The 20,327-nt window shown below is 47.2% G+C and overlaps 1 protein-coding gene across 3 annotated transcripts in view; it reads right to left on the bottom strand.

Annotated features, from left to right (window-relative positions):
* The window catches only part of WLS (Wnt ligand secretion mediator), an 81,075-nt gene that overhangs the window by 6,457 nt on the left and 54,291 nt on the right, over positions 1-20,327 (bottom strand). For all 3 annotated transcript variants that reach the window (XM_063939119.1, XM_063939118.1, XM_063939117.1), the window contains exons 9-11: positions 15,236-15,379; positions 8,171-8,254; positions 6,314-6,467 (exon numbers count right to left, since the gene is read on the bottom strand). In XM_063939119.1, coding sequence (XP_063795189.1) covers positions 6,314-6,467; positions 8,171-8,254; positions 15,236-15,379 — 382 coding nt within the window. The remainder of the gene's footprint in view (positions 1-6,313; positions 6,468-8,170; positions 8,255-15,235; positions 15,380-20,327) is intronic.

Raw genomic sequence — 20,327 nt, 5'->3', positions numbered from 1 at the left:
ACTGTTTTCCAAGTGAGAAACTTGCAGATACCTGCACCTTTAGTGTAGATAAACGCAGTCCTCCATCTAACCCCGTCTGTAGAAATAACAAAAGACGGGATAACTTGAAAGATGATGTCGGAAACTTCCGAGCTTCACACCAACCTATATAGGCACGCCAAATTCTGTAATAATGAGCTGCCGTAACTGGCTTCCTAGCACGTAACATGGTTGGTATAACCGATTCTGGAATGCCCTCTCTTCTTAAGAGTGCGGTCTAAATAGCCACCCCGTCAAACGCAGCCGCGCTAAATCGGGGTAAAGGAACGGACCCTGTTGTAACAAGTCCGGACGTAGTGGGAGCGGCCAAGGATCGTCTGCGAGTAGTCCGCGGAGATCCGAGAACCAAGCTCTCCGAGGCCAATGAGGCGCCACAAGTATGACTGTGACAGACTCTCTTTTGATCCGTTTTAGCACCAGAGGGAGCAGCGGAAACGGTGGAAACAGATACACTAGGCTGTACGGCCAAGCGATTGTGAGAGCATCCACCGCCACTGCCTTTGGATCTCTCGTTCTGGACACATACTGGTGCGTTTGGTGATTGTGGAGAGACGCCATCAGGTCCACTTGAGGGTAACCCCACCTCTGGACCAACATGTGAAACACTTCTGGATTTAATGCCCATTCTCCTGGATGAAAATCCCGACGGTTGAGATAATCCGCCTCTCAGTTGTCCACTCCCGGAATGAACACTGCCGACATTATCACTTGGTGATATTCGGCCCAAATGAGGATTCGAGCTACTTCCCGCATTGCCATGCGGCTTCTCGTTCCTCCTTTATTTGTTAATGTACGCGACCGCCGTCGCGTTGTCTGACTGCACCTGGACAGTCTGAGACCGAAGCATGTGTACTGCTTGTCGCAGCGCATTGTAAATTGCCCGGAGTTCCAGGACATTTAGAGACAGCAATCTTTCGTGATCTGGCCAGAGACCCTGGAGCTGACAATTTTGAACCACAGCTCCCCAACCTCTGAGACTCGCGTCCGTCGTTAGAATTATCCAATTCCAGGCGCCGAACCGTTTCCCTGCGGTTAGATTGTGTACTTTGAGCCACCAGAGTAGAGAGACTCTGGCCCGTGGCGACAACCTCACCCTGTGGTGAATCTGCAGATGCGGGCCCGACCACTGTGCGAGCACATCCAGTTGAAAAGGACGTGAGTGAAATCTTCCGAACTGAAGCGCTTAGAAAGCCGCCACCATGGTGCCTAAGAGGCGAATGCACAAATGTACCGAGACTGTGCGTGGCTTGAGCACTAATTGTACCAGATGACGAATAATCTGTACATCCTGTTCTGGTAGGTAAATTCTTTGATTTACCGTATCGAGAATCATACCTAGGAATTGAAGTCGTTGAGACGGAATTAGATGTGATTTCTTGAAGTTGACAATCCAACCGTGCTGAACTAGTATATTGTACGTTAGCAACGCATGTTGGAGGAGCATCTGTTGAGACGGAACTTTGATGAGCAGATCATCCAAGTACGGAACTATCATCACTCCTAAGGATCTGAGATGAGCTATCATCACAGACATCACTCTGGTGAATACCCGAGGCGCTGACGAGGCCAAACGGTAGAGCCTGAAACTGGTAATGGTTCGGACGTATCGCAAAACGCAAGAACCTCTGATGAGGTGGGCAAATCGGAATGTGTAAGTACGCATCCTTGAGATCCAGCGCAATCATGAATTCCTGTGGCTCTAAATCTGCAATTACTGACCGCAGAGATTCCATCTTTAATCTGTAGTAAGTGACGTACTGATTGAGACCCTTTAAGTTCAATATTGGCCTGACGGAGCCATCTGGCTTCGGTACCACAAACAGACTGGAATAATAACCCTGACCTTGTTGGTGTACAAGGCCTGGAATTAAAACTGCTGAATCCAGCAGAGACTGAATGGCAATTTGCCGAACCGCCCTCTTGTCGTCCGACAAAGGCAGTCCTGACTTGAAAAAGCGCAGTGGCGGGAGACAGCTAATTGTACCAGATGACGAATAATCTGTACTTTCTTTTAACACTAAATTGCGGATCCATCCTTCAGTGGATGTCTGGAACCCCGGCAAAAGGAACGTCTGAAGGCGTGTTCCCACAATTGGAAATCCGAGATGGCCTGGGAGCCCGTCATGCCACTGGCTTGTCGGTGACCTTAGCGCCCTGACGACTGGTGTTGGTTTGTTGGAAACCACGTCCTCGGCCTTGTGTACTAGGCGTTGCTGTTCCTCTACCACGGCCTTGAAACGGCTGAAGTCTAAAGGATTTGAACGCCGTCCCCCCCTCCCCCTGTGCTCCGTGTAGCGCTGTGTCTCAGCGGGGAGCGGTTGCCGGGAAGCCTAACACCCCTGTATCTGACCTTGGTGTCATTGCAGGGAGGCGGGGGACGTTTATGAGGAGAGCGGCCGTGTGAACGGAGTTCGGCGGGCTGTAGCGGCTTCCGGCGGTGCTAGTGTGAGCGGCTGTGCTGCGGCGGTTCTCCCCCTCGTAGCGGCTGGAGCAAACTTTGAGGTCCGTACAGCGCGGACGGAGCGGGCGGCCTGTATTAGCGGTGGGTGCGGGCGGCGGTTATAACACGGACCCCACACAGCGGGGCGGCAGCGTGCGCTGACCGCCCCGTCCCCCCCAGCATACCTTGTCTCCTGTAGGGAGGGCTGCGACGGGGCTTCTTTCTGTAAGCTCCGTCCAGTTCTTGCAGCAGGCAGTGGGCTGCGTGTGGCTGTGAGGGTGCTCTTTGTGAGGACCGACACACCATGCGCTGCTCCGTGCAGCGGGCACTATCCCGGACCCATGTTTTTAGTAGAAACTGGGAAGGGATGTGCTGAAGTTGTAAAAATAAAATGAAAAATTAAAATAAAAAAAAATATTCAAAGTGTGAGAGCCCCACACAAGCCTTGTTAGTGCTGTGAGCACAGAAAAAACACTGAGGTACTCTGGGATATGGAGGGGTGGAGAGTTCTAAATTTAAATATTCAGTGCCCTGTTCCTGCGGAAGCCGTCCATATCCCCAAGAGTACTCCAGTGACCCCTAGTGGATGAAAAAGAAATAATACAAAGAAGACACTTGTGACACATTCTGTGTCGTAAGTATCTGCTTCATATTATTTAAAGCAATTTGCCTTTAACTGGACATTGGGAGGCACAGATAGTGGTGCCTCCCATAGTCAATGGGACAGGGGACAAAGCGGGGGGCGGGGCCATGCTGCGGGCTGTAAAAGTGTGTTGGAAATCAATGAAGAAGCGGTATCATTAGAAGTGTCGCTGTGACACAGGGACGTGCTTTCACCCATGACAGCACGCCCCCGTCAGTGAGGAGGGATGTGATTGGCAAGCGGCTCAGTCACTGGACCCGCTGTCAATCATCACTGGGTGGTTGCGGGGCGGGCATATGCAGCTTCGGCAGCAGTGCAGACGTTGGCGGTGCGGGCATAGTGGCGGTGGAGGTGCGGGCGTTAGCGGTAGGTCTGGATCAGAGTCCCTGCCTGGCTGCAATTCAGTATTTTTAGTTTGGCAATGGTGCCAATTTCAAAAATGGCGCTGAGGCGCCATTTTTGAAATTCAAGATTGCCGCCGCCAGCCAATCACGGCTCGCTGCGTCATCGCTCTGCCCCCTCTGGCTGACTTATAAGTCAGCGCGAGGGAGCGGCTGTCAGTCCAACGGCGGAGGAGGAGCAGAGAAGAGCTCCTGAAGCAAGAAGACACTGTGGAAGTCCTGGTTGGGTGGCGGCCATGCAAAAGAGCTTAACAGCTGCCGCCCACCAGGTGAAGCCAGAAGACGCCGTGGAAGTCCTGGGTAGGCGGTGGCCATGCAGAAGAGCTGCCCAAAGGCCATCGCCCACCTAGGTGAAGACAGAAGACACTGGGAAGCCCTGGGGAGGCGGCGGCCCCCCAGGTGAAGACATCAGAAGTACTGGGAAGGCGGCGACCATTGCAAAGAGCTGCCCAAAGGCCGCCGCCCCCAGGTGAAGACCCTGTACAATAAAAAAAATAATAAAAAAAAATAAAAAAAGTTTAAGTGTTGTGTGTTTATTTTAATATTTTCTTTACAGGAGGACTACAGGTGCCAGCAGGCACTTTATGTCCGGGCATGCTGGCACTTATGGTTCTCCAAGTAACGGCATGCTGGGACCTGTAGGCCCCCTGTAAAGAACAATGGCCCTCATTCCGGGTTGATCGCTCGCTAGCTGCTTTTAGCAGCATTGCACACGCTAAGCCGCCGCCCTCTGGGAGTGTATCTTAGCTTAGCAGAAGTGCGAACGAAAGGATCACAGAACGGGGTTAATTTTTTTGCAAGCAGACCTACTCCTTCCTTGCGATCACTTCAGTCTGTTTAGTTCCTGTTTTGACGTCACAAACACGCCCTGCGTTCGGCCAGCCACTCCCCCGTTTCCTCAGGCACGCCTGCGTTTTTACCCGACACTCCTGCGTTTTTTAGCACACTCCCAGAAACAGTCAGTTACCTCTCAGAAACGCCCACTTCCTGTCAATCACTCACCGATCAACAGAGCGACAGAAAAGTCGCTCGACCTTGTGTGAAACTGCATAGATTTTTGTGAAAGTACGTCGCGTGTGCGCACTGCGGCCCGTGCGCATGCGCAGAAATGCCGATTTATAGCCTGATCGCTGCGCTGCGAACAATGGCAGCTAGCGATCAACTCGGAATGACCCCCAATATTAGCATGGCATGAACCCCGCACCCACCGCCACCAGGGGTGCGGGGCATAGCACTGGCTGGTTGTTGCTCGGGAGGGGGGACCCCATTCAATTTTTCTGGGGTCCCCACTTTCCGAGTAATTTCAGCCCTGGGCTGACTGGTTTGGGGGGTGCTTAATGCTATGGCAGGGGGACCCCAAACAGAGTATCTCCCCTGCTATGGCATTACTCCCCCTGGCTGGTTCAGCCTGGTGCTGGTTTTTCTTAAATATGGGGTGCCCCATTTTTTTCTTTTATATTAAACTGGGGGGGAAGGTGCTAGTGATTCATCCAATGCCTCCCCAGCCACAACCTCACGTCCCTGCTTTACAGGCAATACAGCATGTCCTCCTACTACACAATTTCTGGGGGTGAAATACACAACCTTTTCTTCTCCCTCCACCCCCCCCCCCCACACCAAACACAATCCCCCTTGCCTTCCATCCTATTGGCTCCCTCTGCTCACGTCCATAAAAACCCTCCCTCAATCCAGCATCTCTCTTCCAACTTCCACACGGGCTTCACGCAACCACCTCTAGTCTCACTCATCCCACTGTAATCTAGAATTTGCTCTCTCTACCAAGGTCACGATGATCATCACTGTCAAATCTAAGAGTTACTCCACCTTGCTCATCCCTTTAACCTCTCAGTAGACTTGGACCACCATGGCCTACCTGCTCTTTCATTAGCTTCTGTGATATCAGTTCCAGGTTTACAAACTACCTTTCCTACAGCTTCTTCTGTCTCTTCCCCTTCCGACTCATCCTAACCTACTCTTGGGCGACCTGTCAGGGTCCCACGTGAATCCACTCTCCGATCCCTTCTGTTCCCTTTATTCTCTATCTTGGTGAACTTATTCGTTCCTTTGGCCTCCAATAATACCTCTAATACCAAAACATTACCTCTCCACTCTTAAGTCCACTCGTCTCAGTGTCTCCAGTTGTCTATCTCCCATCTAATCTTGGATGACCCAGCACGTTCTCAACTAAACAATGTCCTAATCTTCCCTCACTCTAAGAGGACCCCTTACCTCCACTCCCCTACCACTCTACTGACATCACTACCTCTCAGTTCCTGAAGTCCACTGCCCGGGTTCCTTAACTCCACCCTCTACTTCACACCACACATTCAGTCTCTTCAGTGAACAGGTGGTCCATGCATCTGAACATGTGGAGGAGATGAGACAACGAAGCCCTGTGAGAGCAGCTTCAGCAAGGTAGAGAAGCACTGACGAAACCCTTCTCACTTTTGGGCCCCCGTCATGACTGTAACCCTCTTTCAGTATCACCCTCAAGGAGTTAAGTATTTTTTCCACTCTTTTTATTCACCTTACTGAAATAAGCAGACTTTGCCAAGAGAGTGACATACAAGCAGATTGTGTGTTACAGCTATGCTGCAAGAACTGTTTAGGGCCAGCAGGAAAACAGCTCAAGCAAAACATATACAAGTCTCACTTTTTTAAACAGCTGCTGAAACACTACTTACGGTACATCACTTTAAGCAGCAGGATGAATGCTCTAAAATATTCTAGAGCTTTTATTCTATCTAGTTAAACAGCTGTACTGCAACATAGCCTTAGGTGAAGTCTCACCACCCGTTTGGTCGTCTCCGTAGTTCTTGTGTGATGGAGCGTAGAGGAACATAAGGGCAAAGACGTAAAGATTCCACATGCCGTAGACGCCAGTGAAGAACGCGCTGTTCAGTTCAATGGTGAAATCCCCCCACTTCCAGTTACCCTCAGACACCTGTCGGGGGACACACAGAGGTAAAAGGTCAGGCTCAGGTAAATCTCTAAACCTTAGAACAGTATAAAAACAATAAAAACATTTAGATTATTTTCTACACATTATCCACTGGCATGCTGTACCTGAGCCCCGAAGTACATATTGCCCGTGACTGTAGTTATCAGTGCTGGGGAACATATGCTATCACTATCTACGAGGAGAGGCTAATTAATGGGACTGGAGAGGAGGAAAAGTAGGATGGACAGTTCTAAAGTTCCCATAATGGTGGAATAGGTTTTTAACAGCGAGTTTGTAAACATATCCCTGAAGGCTATATTTAGTGCAACATCCTTAGTGAAGGTTCCAATAGCTAGGACACGGCTGGCCGGAGATCCTCCCGATCTGTTCCAATGGAAAATTCTTGTAAATGACACAATGAATCAGGGTCGCTACATGTATAATAGCAGAAAAGCCCCGTCACAGTTCCCATCTGTAGGTTTGGGCGGTGCTTGGTTACACCATTGCCTAGAGATAGAGTGTACTTAGGTGAACCGGGGTGGGGAAGTGGGGGCTCCCGCACTTCGTGTGTGTTACTACGTACAGTGTTCCTTACAGATTACTTGCATAGATGCAGGTGCTGGAGTAATGTAGTCGTTTACGGTTTTATAGATTGCTAGCATGCATTAAATATAGACACACGTTATTTAAGTTGCGCAACCTGTTTTACAGCGCTACTTTGATGAATCACGGTTTTATTTTTTTTTACTTTCGTGCAAACCTTGCAAAAAAAAAAAAATAATAATATACCAACATCTGATTCAAATAAGAATAAAATACACACACACACAAAAAAAAACAAGACAAAAACCAACCCACAATATTCCCCAAGGAAAAGCAACAGGCCTGCAAAGGACCTGTTGCAATCCAACACTACAGAATTCCATTATTGCACACACCTTTTTAAAAAAAAGAAAAAAAAACTGTTAACACTTTTCAGAAAGATATGGCAGTATCGAAAAGCGTTAAACATGCGCAAGGTGGCCAACAGCGCAATCACGTATCAGGACCCCAAGAGACCATTTGACGGAGCAGTGGTCGGATAAACACAATGTTATATACCCATATTGGCAAGTTTCTTATTATTATATATATGGATGCGATATGACAGCTTTTAGCTTTAGTGTGAGTGCAATTTACTAAAATAGCGGGGTTTTTTTATTATATTTTATGAGAAACAGTATGGCAGTACTTGCTTTATTCTTTCTCTAATCATGCGCAGGAATCCTTGTGGATCCATGGAATAATCAAAAGACCATATGATCGGCTTTTGACCCAAGTAAAATAACGTAAGAACACACATTTTAGCTGTCTATTCCATCCTGTTACTTAGCAGCTATCGTCAGAAGAAAAGTTGTTTTTTCATTAGTTATTGAACATAGTACACGATAATAAACTATTTATTTGATATAATGTGTAATAATGGGTTTCTGAGTACTATCAACGATGGCCACAAGGTGGGAACACAGCGCAGAGTGAAATTCACAATATAAGAACGTCATCAATACAGGTATGTTAATGTTTTTTCCACCTAGCGGCAGCATTGAAGTGTGCACGTATTCTCAATCGCTGTTATTTAGGTTATACATACAGGTGTAAATGTTACCTAACACACACACACACACTTTAAGCTTTTCAATTTGCGGACTGAATAAAACGGTTCTCACCTGTGTTGTGATGAAAAATACGGTCGTGAGGGCAGCGCAGGCCAGCGTAATGATCATCAGAAACTTAAACCGGAATATCAGACCCTGCAGAATAAGAGAAATGAGCACAGTCCCTACACCCAACCCACCTATTATCACAGAGTTGTGTTACGTTCACATACACCAGGACACCCAGCCTAGATCCCTCTCCTGGAATATGCAATGCAGATACTAATAGGAGAGTGTGTGCAGAAGATCTGAAGACCACCGGGCTACGTCCTGCAGCTTCCACCAGCCTATGGCCTGAAAGCGGCCCGTTTCCTGAGCCCTGGCACACAATGCTCTTACAGTGGAGGACAACTAATAGAAAACAGCGAAGAAAAAGGGGCTAGTGTCGGTAAGTGTTTATTACGTAGACTTAACGCCCATTTATTATTGTCAAATTTAAAGACTTATCCAAACTAAAGATTTTGTAAATTTCTTCAATTTACAGAACATAGGGGGACATGTACTACGCAGTGATAAAAGTGGAGAAGTGAGCCAGTGGAGAAGTTGCCCATGGCAACCAATCAGCATTGATGTAACACTTATAATTTGCATACTATAAAAGTATACAGAGCAGCTGATTGGTTACCATGGGCAACTTCTCCAATCAGCTGCTCTGTATACTTTTATAGTATGCAAATTATAAGTGTTACATCAATGCTGATTGGTTGCCATGGGCAACTTCTCCACTTTTATCACTGCGTAGTACATGTACTACAAATCCCCATAATCTGTGATTCAAAGGTAGTTACATACACGCTGGCGTCCCAGGAAAACTATGAAAGTTATTGCTTACTTTTTAGTACATAGCAATTGCATGGTTTTGCTTGGTAGAAACTTATTCTGTATCTGAGCATATGTGCAGTCCAAGGAAGCAAAAATGCACAGGAGAGCGAACTAGAATTAAACCAGATATGGTGGAACTACATGTCCCAGCATGCCATATCAATGGTGATTTTTGTATGTGAGACAAAATAAGAATTTACTTACCGATAATTCTATTTCTCATAGTCCGTAGTGGATGCTGGGGACTCCGAAAGGACCATGGGGAATAGCGGCTCCGCAGGAGACTGGGCACAAAAGTAAAAAGCTTTAGGACTACCTGGTGTGCACTGGCTCCTCCCCCTATGACCCTCCTCCAAGCCTCAGTTAGGATACTGTGCCCGGACGAGCGTACACAATAAGTAAGGATTTTGAATCCCGGGTAAGACTCATACCAGCCACACCAATCACACCGTACAACTTGTGATCTGAACCCAGTTAACAGCATGATAACAGAAGGAGCCTCTGAAAAGATGGCTCACAACAACAATAACCCGATTTTTGTAACAATAACTATGTACAAGTAATGCAGACAATCCGCACTTGGGATGGGTGCCCAGCATCCACTACGGACTATGAGAAATAGAATTATCGGTAAGTAAATTCTTATTTTCTCTAACGTCCTAGTGGATGCTGGGGACTCCGAAAGGACCATGGGGATTATACCAAAGCTCCCAAACGGACGGGAGAGTGCGGATGACTCTGCAGCACCGAATGAGAGAACTCCAGGTCCTCCTCAGCCAGGGTATCAAATTTGTAGAATTTAGCAAACGTGTTTGCCCCTGACCAAGTAGCTGCTCGGCAAAGTTGTAAAGCCGAGACCCCTCGGGCAGCCGCCCAAGATGAGCCCACTTTCCGTGTGGAATGGGCTTTTACAGATTTTGGCTGTGGCAGGCCTGCCACAGAATGTGCAAGCTGAATTGTACTACAAATCCAACGAGCAATCGTCTGCTTAGAAGCAGGAGCACCCAGCTTGTTGGGTGCATACAGGATAAACAGCGAATCAGATTTTCTGACTCCAGCCGTCCTGGAAACATATATTTTCAGGGCCCTGACTACGTCCAGCAACTTGGAATCCTCCAAGTCCCTAGTAGCCGCAGGCACCACAATAGGCTGGTTTAAGTGAAATGCTGAAACCACCTTAGGGAGAAATTGAGGACGAGTCCTCAATTCTGCCCTGTCCGTATGAAAAATTAGGTAAGGGCTTTTATAGGATAAAGCCGCCAATTCTGAGACACGCCTGGCTGAAGCCAGGGCTAACAGCATTACCACTTTCCATGTGAGATATTTTAAGTCCACAGTGGTGAGTGGTTCAAACCAATGTGATTTTAGGAATCCCAAAACTACATTGAGATCCCAAGGTGCCACTGGAGGCACAAAAGGAGGCTGTATATGCAGTACTCCCTTGACAAACGTCTGAACTTCAGGAACAGAAGCCAGTTCTTTTTGGAAGAATATTGACAGGGTCGAAATTTGAACCTTAATGGACCCTAATTTGAGGCCCATAGACAGTCCTGTTTGCAGGAAATGTAGGAATCGACCCAGTTGAAATTCCTCTGTAGGGGCCTTCCTGGCCTCGCACCACGCAACATATTTACGCCAAATACGGTGATAATGTTGTACGGTTACATCCTTCCTGGCTTTGATCAGGGTAGGGATGACTTCATCCGGAATGCCTTTTTCCTTCAGGATCCGGCGTTCAACCGCCATGCCGTCAAACGCAGCCGCGGTAAGTCTTGGAACAGACATGGTCCCTGCTGGAGCAGGTCCTTTCTTAGAGGTAGAGGCCACGGGTCTTCCGTGAGCATCTCTTGAATTTTCGGGTACCAAGTCCTTCTTGGCCAATCCGGAGCCACGAGTATAGTCTTTACTCCTCTCCTTCTTATGATTCTCAGTACTTTTGGTATGAGAGGAAGAGGAGGGAACACATACACTGACTAGTACACCCACGGTGTTACCAGAGCGTCCACAGCTATTGCCTGAGGGTCCCTTGACCTGGCGCAATCTCTGTCCAGTTTTTTGTTGAGGCGGGACGCCATCATGTCCACCTTTGGTTTTTCCCAACGGTTCACAATCATGTGGAAGACTTCTGGGTGAAGTCCCCACTCCCCCGGGTGAAGATCGTGTCTGCTGAGGAAGTCTGCTTCCCAGTTGTCCACTCCCGGAATGAACACTGCTGACAGTGCTATCACATGATTTTCCGCCCAGCGAAGAATCCTTGCCACTTCCATCATTGCCCTCCTGCTTCTTGTGCCGCCCTGTCTGTTTACGTGGGCGACTGCCGTGATGTTGTCCGACTGGATCAACACCGGCTGACCCTGAAGCAGAGGTCTTGCCTGACTTAGGGCATTGTAAATGGCCCTTAGTTCCAGGATATTTATCTGAAGTGACGTTTCCATGCTTGACCACAAGCCCTGGAAATTTCTTCCCTGTGTGACTGCTCCCCAGCCTCTCAGGCTGGCATCCGTGGTCACCAGGACCCAATCCTGAATGCCGAATCTGCGGCCCTCTAGGAGATGAGCACTCTGTAACCACCACAGGAGACAGGGTTATCCGCTGATGCATTTGAAGATGCGATCCGGACCATTTGTCCAGCAGATCCCACTGAAAAGTTCTTGCGTGGAATCTGCCGAATGGAATCGCTTCGTAAGAAGCCACCATCTTTCCCAGGACCCTTGTGCATTGATGTACTGACACTTGGCCTGGTCTTAGGAGGTTCCTGACTAGGTCGGATAACTCCCTGGCTTTCTCTTCCGGGAGAAACACCTTTTTCTGTACTGTGTCCAGAATCATCCCTAGGAACAGCAGACGTGTCGTCGGAATCAGCTGCGATTTTGGAATATTCAGAATCCATCCGTGCTGTCGTAGTACTACTTGAGATAGTGCTACTCCGACCTCTAACTGTTCTCTGGACCTTGCCCTTATCAGGAGATCGTCCAAGTAAGGGATAATTAAGACGCCTTTTCTTCGAAGAAGAATCATCATTTCGGCAATTACCTTGGTAAAGACCCGGGGTGCCGTGGACAATCCAAACGGCAGTGTCTGAAACTGATAGTGACAGTTCTGTACCACAAACCTGAGGTACCCTTGGTGAGAAGGGCAAATTGGGACATGGAGGTAAGCATCTTTGATGTCCAGCGACACCATATAGTCCCCTTCTTCCAGGTTCGCTATCACTGCTCTGAGTGACTCCATCTTGAACTTGAACCTTTTTATGTAAGTGTTCAAGGATTTCAGATTTAAAATGGGTCTCACCGAGCCGTCCGGCTTCGGTACCACAAACAGCGTGGAATAATACCCCTTTCCCTGTTGTAGGAGGGGTACCTTGATTATCACCTGCTGGGAATACAGCTTGTGAATGGCTTCCAATATCGCCTCCCTGTCGGGGGGAGACGTTGGTAAAGCAGACTTCAGGAACCGGCGAGGGGGAGACGTCTCTAATTCCAATTTGTACCCCTGAGATACTACCTGCAGGATCCAGGGGTCCACTTGCGAGTAAGCCCACTGCGCGCTGAAATTCTTGAGACGGGCCCCCACCGTGCCTGAGTCCGCTTGTAAGGCCCCAGCGTCATTCCTGAGGACTTGGCAGAAGCGGGATGAGGGCTTCTGTTCGTGGGAAGAGGCTGTCTGCTGCAGTCTTTTTCCCCTTCCTCTGCCCCGGGGCAGATATGAGTGGCCTTTTGCCCGCTTGCCCTTATGGGGACGAAAGGACTGAGCCTGAAAAGACGGTATCTTTTTCTGCTGCGAGGTGACTTGGGGTAAAAAGGTGGATTTCCCAGCCGTTGCCGTGGCCACCAGGTCCGATAGACCGACCCCAAATAACTCCTCCCCTTTATACGGCAATACTTCCATATGCCGTTTGGAATCCGCATCCCCTGACCACTGTCGTGTCCATAATCCTCTTCTGGCAGAAATGGACATCGCACTTACTCTTGATGCCAGAGTGCAAATATCCCTCTGTGCATCTCGCATATATAGAAATGCATCCTTTAAATGCTCTATAGTCAATAATATATTGTCCCTGTCCAGGGTATCAATATTTTCAGTCAGGGAATCCGACCAAGCCACCCCAGCACTGCACATCCAGGCTGAGGCGATTGCTGGTCGCAGTATAATACCAGTATGTGTGTATATACTTTTAAGGATATTTTCCAGCTTTCTATCAGCTGGCTCCTTGAGGGCGGCCGTATCCGGAGACGGTAACGCCACTTGTTTTGATAAGCGTGTGAGCGCCTTATCTACCCTAGGGGGTGTTTCCCAACGCGCCCTAACCTCTGGCGGGAAAGGGTATAATGCCAATAACTTTTTAGAAATTAGCAGTTTTTTATCGGGGGAAACCCACGCTTCATCACACACCTCATTTAATTCATCTGATTCGGGAAAAACTACGGGTAGTTTTTTCACACCCCCCATAATACCCTTTTTTGTGGTACTTGTAGTATCAGAAATGTTCAAAACCTCGTTCATTGCCGTGATCATGTAACGTGTGGCCCTACTGGAAAATATGTTTGTTTCCTCACCGTCGACACTGGAGTCAGTGTCCGTGTCTGTATCGACCTGAGGTAACGGGCGCTTTAGAGCCCCTGACGGTGTTTGAGACGCCTGTACAGGTATTAACTGATTTGCCGGCTGTCTCATGTCGTCAACAGTCTTTTGTAAAGTGCTGACACTATCACGTAATTCTTTCCATAAGACCATCCAGTCAGGTGTCGACTCCCTAGGGGGTGACATCACTAACACAGGCAATTGCTCCGCCTCCACACCATTTTCCTCCTCATACATGTCGACACAACCTACCGACACACAGCACACACACAGGGAATGCTCTAATAGAGGACAGGACCCCACTAGCCCTTTGGGGAGACAGAGGGAGAGTTTGCCAGCACACACCAGAGCGCTATATATATACAGGGATAACCTTATATAAGTGTTTTTCCCTAATATAGCTGCTGTATATATTTATATGCCAATTTAGTGCCCCCCCTCTCTTGTTTTACCCTGTTTCTGTAGTGCAGGACTGCAGGGGAGAGTCAGGGAGCCTTCCTCCAACGGAGCTGTGAGGAAAAAATGGCGCCAGTGTGCTGAGGAGATAGGCTCCGCCCCCTTATCGGCGGCCTTTCTCCCGCTTTTTTATGTAAAAATTGGCAGGAGTTAAATGCATCCATATAGCCCAGGAGCTATATGCGATATATTTTTTGCCAAAAAAGGTGTTTTTATTGCGTCTCAGGGCGCCCCCCCCCAGCGCCCTGCACCCTCAGTGACCGGAGTGTGAAGTGTGCTGAGAGCAATGGCGCACAGCTGCAGTGCTGTGCGCTACCTTATTGAAGACAAGACGTCTTCTGCCGCCGATTTTCCGGACCTCTTCATTCTTCTGGCTCTGTAAGGGGGCCGGCGGCGCGGCTCTGGGACCCATCCATGGCTGGGCCTGTGATCGTCCCTCTGGAGCTAATGTCCAGTAGCCTAAGAAGCCCAATCCACTCTGCACGCATGTGAGTTCGCTTCTTCTCCCCTTAGTCCCTCGGTGCAGTGAGCCTGTTGCCAGCAGGTCTCACTGAAAATAAAAAACCTACTTTAAAACTTTTACACTAAGCAGCTCAGGAGAGCCCCTTAGCCTGCACCCGTCTCGTTCGGGCACAAAAATCTAACTGAGGCTTGGAGGAGGGTCATAGGGGGAGGAGCCAGTGCACACCAGGTAGTCCTAAAGCTTTTTACTTTTGTGCCCAGTCTCCTGCGGAGCCGCTATTCCCCATGGTCCTTTCGGAGTCCCCAGCATCCACTAGGACGTTAGAGAAAGGTACGTTTGCAGACCCTCCAACATGACCCGCCCCACTAGGTACAAAATGCTCTGTTCCTGGACTTCCCTCTTAATTTATGATTTCCATCACCTGTGTTGAACTAGTTACATGATAAGAAAGCTGTTTCTTCACAGGTGATGGCAATAATAAGTTAAGAGGGAATTCCAGAAACAGAGCATTTTGTACCTAGTGGGGCGGGTCATGTTGGAGGGTATGCGTTTGTTTAAGCTTTCACAGTATTCCTATATCCGATGTAAATCCATAAACATTTTTTATCCCCCTCCCCCTTCCATGGGATGGCCACACCCTCATATGCTAATATATGGGCTCTACCATGAATCACTGCCCACCGGGGGGGCTCATCATGCTCTAGTCTGACACATCGATAGAGGTTTTGCAAATGCTGATCTGAGGGTTCACTCACCTCATAGTGCAGCCTGCGGGCTTTGCTCATTGCGGGTAAGGTGGACCGTTTCCCGCTGATGTTCCTGAAGACTTGATACACCATAAAGCACAGGAATAAAAAGTACAGGCAGGCGCAGATCCCGGCTACAATAATGAAAGCCATCTGAGAACGTCCATTAAGGGAAGAGTTTTGGTGAGGTATTGTACACACAGATGTCTGAGCCCATCACAATAATTGCAAACCGCACTGCTCCGGGGCATAACTTTCATGTTTGGAGTTTTTAAGTGACCACAGAAGACTTCTCTGAGCTACATCTGGAAACGCTTGTACATGAAAAGCAGGAGAACAATTCCTAAACTGGACAAACACAGACTGAAAAGTTCCAAATTTGAGATTACACCATTCTAACCAGGGCTGCAAACAAAGGGTATTAAATAGCGCAGTCTTAAAATATTTACCCCCCCCCGGGGTCGCACCAAACAGCCCCTCTCTCTGTGCACCCGGTCCCATAAAGCTCTGCTAGCGTAGAAGACTTTCTTCGAAACGCAATACGACTAGGAAGCACCAGGACACTGCACGGATTGTGACACGAGCATTTGTGTGTGACTGAGTCTTTGCGTCTGTATATGAATTGCTACGATGAAGCAGCCGTGGTTTTTTTGTCAGGGCAAGTTCCGCTGTGTTTCGTATACAGTCACACAGAGATATACAATTGTTGCATATCAAATGAAACCAGCAGAGTTTCCTGGTGCGTCCTGGACGCATTGCGTTGCAACTAAGACGCATTTTTCTGCAAATATAACGACCACCGCTAACAGAGTTGAACAGGACCCGGGGCACACTCCCACTAGTCCTATCGCGCTGCTTAGCGTATTGAGGCTAGGTGTTCGGAGGACGCATCTGCAGACGTGAGATTTGCAAAGATGCAGAATTCGTAATCCAGAAAGCTAGGAGTGCAAATACACTTTTTTGGCACGCCCTGGCAAATTCATCACGATTCTGCACAAGGCACACCTATATTGACTGGCTAAATGCTGATACTTGCCCTCATGACCCTAAAATCAGGTGTTGCATTTTTAGGCATGTTTGATTCTAATACAAAAAGGGGGGAGTGGGGATATGTGGATACTTGGAAAAGCAGGATACTAGAATGATAGCAGCACAGAGTATTTCAGCTCAGTCAATTTCTACAAGGGAATTTCTGGTGGGAACAGAGGATACCTTTTGGAATAAATAACCTGAGGAACTCAATCTCTGTAAGCAAACCAAGTGTTCTGTAGAGGAGGCCTGAGCCACCTGTGGATGTCCAGGTATTGCGATACTACAAGCCCCAGCATGCTTTGCCAGATAACTTATCATCATTAACTGGTTGGTTAGGCTGGGACTTGTAGTTTCACAATACAGAGAGCCACAGGTTGTCCATTCCAGTTGAGGAAGGTGCATCAGTCCAGCCACTGCAGAGCAGAACTGACCTGAGGGAGCCTGTCATGATGCAATACGAATTACAGCATCATGAACATATACTCAGTCAGTCATTAGGGCTCATTTACTAACATGGGGCTGTCCGATGCTGACTGAGAACTACAGCAGTGAGCGGAGCATATCTAGTGGTCACACGCATTCACACTCAAGCAGAATTATGGGATCCTGCACCTTAGGCCTGCTTGCACCAGGATAGAGGCGTTGCGTTGTAGTGTAAATGGAGTACAGTAGGGGCACGTTCTCACACTTGCCAACACATGCAGACCGGGAACAAAGACTCCATGGTGCCAGAGAAAGCCATATTATTTGTGGGTGGCCATCAGTAGGCGCTGACAGCGAGGGTCGGCGGACACGAGCACTGGATCACCGGGCAGCAATTTAGATGGCAAAGAAGAAAAAAAAAAAGAAAAGTCTCTTTCTGCAATACCCAGAAGTTCTCGAGGACTTGACATTAAATCAGTGTTTCTGCATGTGACCAGTATAAATTATTAACTTCATTAATCACACTTGTATGAATGGATCTCGACCTGTCACTTCTGCTCTGCTGGTGTGAAGAGACGGCTCAGGGGAGGGCACGGAACACTCACAACCTAATGGTTTTGTTAACCATTGAGAAACCAACGCTATAATAAATATATTATATATATATATATATATATATATATATATATATATATATATATATATATATATATATATATATATATATATATAATAGAGGGGAACGGCGGCACTCAGAGTCTTTCACATCCAGATTAATCAAAGCAAAAAGTGCATTTATTGACCAATAAATGCACTTTTTGCTTTGATTAATCTGGATGTGAAAGACTCTGAGTGCCGCCGTTCCCCTCTATTCTGCATATTGGGGCTACCACACCCCTAGGAGGGCACCGGAGCGATACCCCTACGGGGACAACAGAGTGCCGGGCTGTTTCCATGGAATGAAAATATATATATAACCTGCACAATGACCCGGCACTCCTGCGGTCCCCTCCGCCTACAAACAGCTGCTCCTGGTGCCCTCCTCAGGGAGAGAATCCTCCTTCATACAGGCAATGCAATGAGGCGGCACTCCGGAGACTTTTCAAAAAGCTTTAATGCGGTGTTCTACGTTTCGGGGACACAGCCCCTTCGTCAGGATAATTATATGTGACAAAAAACAGTGTTTAAATACCTGAGTGGGAATACTCACGCCCGCCGCCTCCAGCCGCGTCGCCCGGTTTCCGGCCGCGTCCTCCCGGTCCCGCTCCCAAAGGGCTCAATGAAGCCCTTAATTTAAGATGTTTTTTATGAGCAGTTTGCCAGGCAGATAAGGGTGATGCAATAATTATACGCACTGGTAATAACCAATTTTTCCATTGAAAATAATGTGGCAGCTAGGCGGATTGATTTTTTATTTTTATAGTTATTTTTACTATGTCACTTTTTGTTCACTAACAGAATATTTTATTTTTAAATTTAATATACAGCCCACGGCCTGTTGCATTAATATAATATACCACATTGATATCGTTCTGATTACCACAAGATGTATATATGTATAGTTTTTAATATGGATCAGATCGTCTTATTTATTCACCTGTTTTGTTTTGTTTGATGTATAATGCAACGGCTGTTATGAGGCAGATTAATTGTTTTGATTATTTTTTGTTTATATGTTGCTATGGTTTCTCTCTTCCTAGCCACAACGCGTCAGCTGGACGGGCCGGCATGATGTCATTTCCGGTGGGACCGGGAGGACGCGGCCGGAAACCGGGCGACGCGGCTGGCGTGAGTATTCCCACTCAGGTATTTTAAACACTGTTTTTTGTCACATATAATTATCCTGACGAAGGGGCTGTGTCCCCGAAACGTAGAACACCGCATTAAAGCTTTTTGAAAAGTCTCCGGAGTGCCGCCTCATTGCATTGCCTATATATATATTATATATATATATATATATATATATATATATATATAATATATATTATATATATATATATATATATATATATATATATATAAAATATATATATATATATATATATATATATATATATATATATATATATATATATATATATATATATATATATATATATATATATATATATATATATATATATATATATATATATATATATATATATATATATATATATATATATATATATATAAAAATATTAAAAACACGGCGTCACTCCGGGTCTTGTTAAATGGAAAAAAATCTCAAAGTGTATATGAAAAACCAATCACATTATCATGATAATGTGATTGGTTTTTCATATACACTTTGAGATTTTTTTTTTCCATTTAACAAGACCCGGAGTGACGCCGTGTTTTTCTTACTACTGAATTCATCTTTCTGCGGAGGGCACCCGGGCAATTAATCCATTTAGGACTAAGAGTGCCGGGCACTACAGCACACTAAATAATAAGAATTTACTTACCGATAATTCTATTTCTCGGAGTCCGTAGTGGATGCTGGGGTTCCTGAAAGGACCATGGGGAATAGCGGCTCCGCAGGAGACAGGGCACAAAAAGTAAAGCTTTAGGATCAGGTGGTGTGCACTGGCTCCTCCCCCTATGACCCTCCTCCAAGCCTCAGTTAGGTACTGTGCCCGGACGAGCGTACACAATAAGGAAGGATTTATGAATCCCGGGTAAGACTCATACCAGCCACACCAATCACACTGTACAACCTGTGATCTGAACCCAGTTAACAGTATGATAACAGCGGAGCCTCTGAAAAGATGGCTCACAACAATAATAACCCGATTTTTGTAACTATGTACAAGTAATGCAGATAATCCGCACTTGGGATGGGCGCCCAGCATCCACTACGGACTCCGAGAAATAGAATTATCGGTAAGTAAATTCTTATTTTCTCTATCGTCCTAGTGGATGCTGGGGTTCCTGAAAGGACCATGGGGATTATACCAAAGCTCCCAAACGGGCGGGAGAGTGCGGATGACTCTGCAGCACCGAATGAGAGAACTCCAGGTCCTCCTTAGCCAGGGTATCAAATTTGTAGGATTTTACAAACGTGTTTGCCCCTGACTAAATAGCCGCTCGGCAAAGTTGTAAAGCCGAGACCCCTCGGGCAGCCGCCCAAGATGAGCCCACCTTCCTTGTGGAATGGGCATTTACATATTTTTGGCTGTGGCAGGCCTGCCACAGAATGTGCAAGCTGAATTGTATTACACATCCAACTAGCAAAAGTCTGCTTAAAAGCAAGAGCACCCAGTTTGTTGGGTGCATACAGGATAACAGCAAGTCAGTTTTCCTGACTCCAGCCGTCCTGGAACCTATATTTTCAGGGCCCTGACCACATCTAGCAACTTGGAGTCCTCCAAGTCCCTAGTAGGCGCAAGACACCACAATAAGCTGGTTCAGGTGAAACACTGACACCACCTTAGGGAGAGAACTGGGGACGAGTCCGCAGCTCTGCCCTGTCCGAATGGACAAACAGATATGGGCTTTTTTTGAGAAAAAAACCCACCAATTTGACACTCGCCTGGTCCAGGCCAGGTCCAAGAGCATGTTCACTTTTCATGTGAGATGCTTCAAATCCACAGATTTGACTGGTTTTAAACCAATGTGTTTTGAGGAATCCCAGAACTACGTTGAGATCCCACAGTGCCACTGG

Source organism: Pseudophryne corroboree, chromosome 9, assembly GCF_028390025.1.
Source record: "Pseudophryne corroboree isolate aPseCor3 chromosome 9, aPseCor3.hap2, whole genome shotgun sequence".
Classification (NCBI taxonomy): Eukaryota; Metazoa; Chordata; class Amphibia; order Anura; family Myobatrachidae; genus Pseudophryne; species Pseudophryne corroboree.
This window is presented reverse-complemented; position numbering and strand designations above follow the sequence as displayed.